Source organism: Geotrypetes seraphini, chromosome 7 (assembly GCF_902459505.1).
Source record: "Geotrypetes seraphini chromosome 7, aGeoSer1.1, whole genome shotgun sequence".
NCBI lineage: Eukaryota > Metazoa > Chordata > Amphibia > Gymnophiona > Dermophiidae > Geotrypetes > Geotrypetes seraphini.
Window position 1 is genome coordinate 142,850,642 of NC_047090.1, and position 6,000 is coordinate 142,856,641.

The following is a 6,000-nucleotide window of genomic DNA, read 5'->3' on the forward strand; positions in this document are numbered from 1 at the left end:
CTGTCCTTTTCAGTCTCCGCCTGCTCTTCACAATAACAGATGCCTCCAATCACGGCTGTGGAGCGCACCTCAACCAATTGCAGACTCGGGGGCAATGGTCAACGAGCGAACGATTCCTTCACATCAACCACTTGAACCTACATGTAGTTCATTATGCTCTTCAGGCTTTCCATCCTTGGATTTGCAACAAATGCTTTCCCATTCAAATAGACAATCAAATAACGATGTTCTATGTTTGGGATACCTTCCTCACTGCAGAGAAGCCTGTGGACCTAAGCTCTGACACTACAGGTCCATCTACAAGCGATATATATTCCAGGAGAACACAATATTCTAGCAGACTCTCTTCAGCAAGAAACTCTATCCTCACGAGTGGTCTCTCCATCCTTCTATCCTACAACAAATATTTCTTCACTGGGGAACTCCAACAATGGATCTCTTTTCTTACCAAGAAAATGCCAAATGCAACAAGTTCTGAACTCTCTACATCCAGCTCCTCAAGCCATAGCAAGTAATGCTTTCTCTATTCATTGGGGACACATCCTGCTCTGTTCCTTCCCGCTGTTTCCTCTAATTTCTAAACTACTTCAGAAAGTTGCCAGGGACAAAGCTCACATCATACTTATTGTTCCTCATTGGCACAGGCAAATCTGGTATCCACTCCTGCTGGACCTTCTAGATGCTCCACCAATTCCACTGGGAGACTATCCATCTCTTCTGTCTCAACAGAACAGGCAGTTACTTCATCCCAATTCCCACAGTCTAAGTTTGACAGCTTAGAAATTGATAGTTCAAATCTAACACTTTTGCCACTCTCGCAACCAGTAAAGATGGTCCTTCTGACAGCAAGACGCCCTTCTTCGAGGAAGTCCTATCAATCTAAATGAACATGTTTTTCCATTTGGGCACACTATCACCAGCAGAATCCTATTCGTTGCCCAATTGACTACATTTTATCATATCTTCTACATTTGTCAAATTTTGGTCTCAAATCTAACTCAGTCCAATTTCATCTTGCAGCTATCTTGGCCTTCCATATTTTTGTCTATAACAAACCAGTTTCTCACCAACCACTCATTTCTTGATTTATTAGTGGTCTTAATAACCTTAGACCTCCAGTAAGATACCCACCTCCAGCATGGGACCTAAATTTGGATTTGGATATTTTAATAATAATAATAACAGTTTATATACTGCAGGACCCATTTGAGCAATTGGGATCTGTTTCACTGACTTTCCTTACTTGGAAAACAGTTTTTCTCGCAGCTTTAACTTCAACCAGAAGAGTGAGTGAACTTCAAGCACTAGTTACTTATTATCCTTATCTCCAATTTTTTCCTAATAGAGTACAATTAAAAACTCATTCCAAATTCCTTCCTAAGGTGGTCATGGACTTTCATCTGAATCAAACTATAACTTTATCATCCTTCTTTCCTCCTCCGCATTCCTCTCCAGCAGAGCAATATCTCCAAACATTGGACTGCAGAAGAGCATTACTTACACCAAATGAACCAGCTCTTCATTTCCTATAATCCAGCTACCCAAGGACAACCAGCATCAAAAAGAGCTCTCTCTTCTTGGATAATGCATTGAATCTGATTTTGCTACATGAAAGCACAAATGCAGCCACCTGCTACTATTGGAGCTCATAAAGTACGAGCTACAGCTTCTTCAATAGCAAATTTTAAATTCATTCCTATTCAGGATATTTGCAAGGCTGCAACCTGGTCCTCTGTGCATACTTTTACAAAGCACTATTGCCTGGATCAAGGTTTAGTGCAAAATGTTCGCTTTGGCCAGCCAGTTATGAAACTTATTTGTACTGTGGCTCCTCTTCTATCACCCAACACCATCTTTCAGCTTGAGACTCGCCAACAAGTGTGACTGCATATCCGCTGCTTGTCTCTTGAGAAAGCAAAGTTGCTTACCTGTAACAGGTATTCTCCGTAGACAGTAGGGGAATGCAGCCACACTTGCCTGCCCTCTGTCCCCTCATCTCAAATTCTGTTCATTGCTAGAGACAAAAACTGACAAGTTGAGGGGAAGGGCTGTAAGTATAGGGGACTCCTGCATATGCTCAATAAGCTTAAAAGCTTACCTCTCTAGGGGAGAGCATCGGCACTCAGGCTCAGTCCAAAGGACTTCACCAACAAGTGTGGCTGCATTCCCCTGCTTGTCTACAGAGAATACCTGTTACAGGTAAGCAGCTTTGCTTACCACATGGTGAAGTTTTGTTCTGTGTGGTAACTGTATAGGAACATAGGAATGCCTTCAACATGTGGTTTAAAATGTAGAAAATGAGAAATAATGTTATGTAATTTCATTCACAGTTACTAAAGGAAAACATGAAATGGTCCCAAAAGACATTAAAGAGGAAGCAGAGAAATATGCCAAGGTAAGCAATTAAGCTATGTACTATAGGAGTCACTGACTAATAACTTTGTTACATATTTTGAACCTTCTAATTACTTATAAGTATTGCATCAAATTGAATTCAAAGTTGGCTCTTCAGAAGTGCTTTCCAGGAATTACTTCATTTCCATCGAGAGTCATGCACTATAATTGCCATTGATCCACTTATTTTCTTAGTTAAAGCTTTCAACTTTTTCTTTTTTATTCACTTAAAAGCCAGATGTGTTTAAATCATCAAAATAAAACTTTTTATGTCCATCAGGAACATAAAAAAAAGATTAGTGTTAAAACTTGTTTTTAAAAAATCTAGATTTAAAGCAAATAAAAATTAAAAAGTTGAAAGCTTAGAGCACATGCTAAAGATTAATACACACTAAATCGGATAGCACATCTTAATAAAAGGACCCCTTAATTAACTAAGAAAATAGGTGGATCAATGGCGATTATAGTGCATGTCTTCCAATGGAAATATGTACAAATCCTGAGAAATACTTCTGAAGATCCAACTTTGAAATCAGTTTTTGTTGTAATATAAATAACTAGTTTTTTAGCCCGTTACATTAACAGGTACTAGAATAGATGTGTAGACTTAAGCATTTCTTTCTTTCTTTCTCCCTAGCCCCCTGTATGTCTGTCTTTATGTGTTTCTGTCTCTCCCTGCCCGCTGTCTGTCTGTCTTTCTTTCTGTTTCTCCCCCCTGTCCAGCAGCACCCCTTCCCTGCTCCCCCTGTCCAGCAGTAGCCCTTCTCCCTTACTATTACCTGCCCCTGTCCAGCAACACCCCTTCCCTGCTCCCCCTGTCCAGCAGTAGCCCTTCTCCCTTGCTTTTACCTCTCCCCTATCCAGTAGTACCCCCTGTCCAAGATCGCTACTTGCTCCCAACCAATCACACTGCTCCCCCTAAAGCAAAGCAAGATCGTTCCCTGTTCCCAACAAATCACACCCCCCTTTTCCTAAACCAATGGAAGATAGTTCACAGCTCCCCAGCACACACTTTTCACTCAAAACAAAGCTAAATAGCTCCCTTCCCCAAGCAGGCTTATCTGAGAAGTGTCGCTTGTTTTCTGAGGCAGGTCTTGCTGCAGGCTCCTTTTTTAAGCTGGGGAAACCGCCACGTGAAAACCTCCACCGCCGCCTCCTTATTTCGTAAACTGCAACCAAAACGCAACCGTCGCTGGGGAAACTGCCACGCGGAAACTGACACAGGCTCTTTCTAATGCGCATGCGGGGGCATGGCACCACTGAAGCACGGAGCCACAAAGATTGAAGTGCGCATGCATGTTAAGGGTTTTATTATAGCGGATTAGGAGGTTCAGTGTATGTAATAAGGTAAGCAATTAAGGCATTTACTTGAAGCACTTTAAGTACTTCTTTTTTTTTTTTTTTTTTGCACCGATATGTGCTAAGCCAGTGGTTCCCAACCCTGTCCTGGAGGAACACCAGGCCAATCGGGTTTTCAGGCTAGCCCTAATGAATATGCATGAAGCAAATTTGCATGCCTATCACTTCTATCATATGCAAATCTCTCTCATGCATATTCATTAGGGCTAGCCTGAAAACCCGATTGGCCTGGTGTTCCTCCAGGACAGGGTTGGGAATCACTGTGCTAAGCGATTCACACCCTTTAGCAAGGGGTGCTCAACTTTTTTTTTCTCAGCTTACAAATATTTTCCAGAGAAAGGAAAATGGTAAAACTAGAGGGCATAAATTGAGATTATGGGGTGGTAGACTTAGGAGTAATGTTAGGAAATACTTTTTCACTGAGGGGGTAGCTGATGCCTGGAATGCCCTACCGAGGGAAGTGGTGGAAAATGGTGATAGAATTAAAAAAAAAAAAAGTGTGAGATAAACACAGAGGATCTCTAATTAGAAAATGAATGGTATAAATTGAAGGACTAAAGCTGGTACTGGGCCGACTTGCATGGTCTGTGTCCCATTTATGGCAATTTGGTGTAGGATGGGCTGGGGAGGGCATTGATGGGAACTCCCAGTGCCTTGAAACACGAGGACGTCGCTGGGCAGGCTTTATAATACATATCTCACAAACGATGAGATGGTTGGATTGGCTGGCGTGAGCTTCGACAGCAGCTCCAGTAGTTGGAACCTAAGGACAGTTCTGGGTAGACTTTACTGTCTATGGCCCAGAAATACCAAAGAGAAAAGACAAATTAATTTAATCATGAATTTATAATACGTATAACTAATGGGCAGACTGAATGCACCGTTCAGGTCTTTATCTGCAGTCAGTACTATGTTGTATGGCTAGGTTTGGTTTCAGGATATCCACTGTGTACATTGTCTATTAAATATTAAAATGTACAGCACTGCGTACATTTCAGCACTATAGAAGTGATAAATAGTAGTAGTAATAGTAGAATTTATGCATATTCAGTTGAGGAATTTGGATACCTAGTCCAGTATATGCAAACTTGCAGCTTTTTGCACATTTTCAGTATAGCTCGGTAAATGCAAACCACGTAGGCCAGTGAAGGTCCTTGAAGATCTCTGGGTGACCTTCATCATTCTGGCTTTTTTTCCTGCTATGGTCGCCTTCTCTAACCATGTTCATGACAGAAAGGGGGAAGTGAATGGGAGGAGCAGCCATATGTTTTGAAGGACAAGGTAGTTCTCAATAGGTGAGAGAGGCCAAATGGCCCGTCTAGTCTGCCCAGCCACAGTAACCATTATCTCTATCTCTCTCTGAGAGATCCCAAGTGCCTATCTCAGTGGCTGTCACTAACTTAATATTTGGTAGCCAGAAACATCCTCATGAATACAATTCTTACATTGAAGAGGTCATACCTTTTTTTTTTTAGGGGGGGGCAGGGGGAGGACATCCACCCACTGGAATTTTGTCTTTCTATACAGTATGATGTATGGAAACATGTTAGTTTTAGCTATTATATGTGAAGAATAGGATGAGATGTATATGTTAATATGTTTGAGTATGTCCTGAATGTGTGTGTGTTCTACTGTAACCCTCTTAGGGTTAATAAATATTTAAGGAAACGAGCTTTAGTTTAGTTTTCTCTAATTCACTTTTGAAATTTTTGTTTGTTTGTTAACAGGAATCTTTAGAAGAAGAGGATGAATCAGATGACGACAATATGTAATTTTACATAACCTCAGATGGATGTGTTTTTTTATGGTAAAGCTATCTTACTGGAGCTGCAGCAAACCATTTTTGTGTAAAATATATATATATTGTAAAAGCTGTAGCATTGCTTTTATGTACATTAAAATCTGAGTGACCAACCTGAGCTAAAATCACTCTCGTCTGCTACAGTTGTCCTTTTATCTATATTACCTACCAGCTGCGATAAACTTTCCTTATCCTGCCATATCAAGTTCCAGGAGAACAAGATAAAGCTTGCAGTGGGAAGCTCCCTTCCTAATGTGAACAGGCTCTTAGTTTCAGAAGTTACTTGACTCCTTTGAAAGGCTACTGGGTAATAGTCTAGGCAAAAACCTAGGCATCTGGATACATATAACAATCAAAGGTAACTGCTCTCCTTGCATGAGACCTCCAATCCAGTTCTGTTGTGTGTCTCATGGGGCTCCAGACAGCTGCAGCTTGGATTACTGGAG

At 41.1% G+C, this 6,000-nt stretch overlaps 1 protein-coding gene across 1 annotated transcript in view; it reads left to right on the top strand.

Moving 5' to 3' along the window:
• PSMA3 (proteasome 20S subunit alpha 3) overlaps positions 1-5,682 on the top strand; it is a 47,566-nt gene extending 41,884 nt beyond the window's left edge. Inside the window, exons 10-11 of the mRNA XM_033951713.1 lie at positions 2,331-2,395; positions 5,481-5,682. Of these exons, the coding sequence (XP_033807604.1) occupies positions 2,331-2,395; positions 5,481-5,525 (110 nt within the window). The 3' untranslated portion in view covers positions 5,526-5,682. The remainder of the gene's footprint in view (positions 1-2,330; positions 2,396-5,480) is intronic.
• Positions 5,683-6,000: the final 318 nt, after the last annotated feature.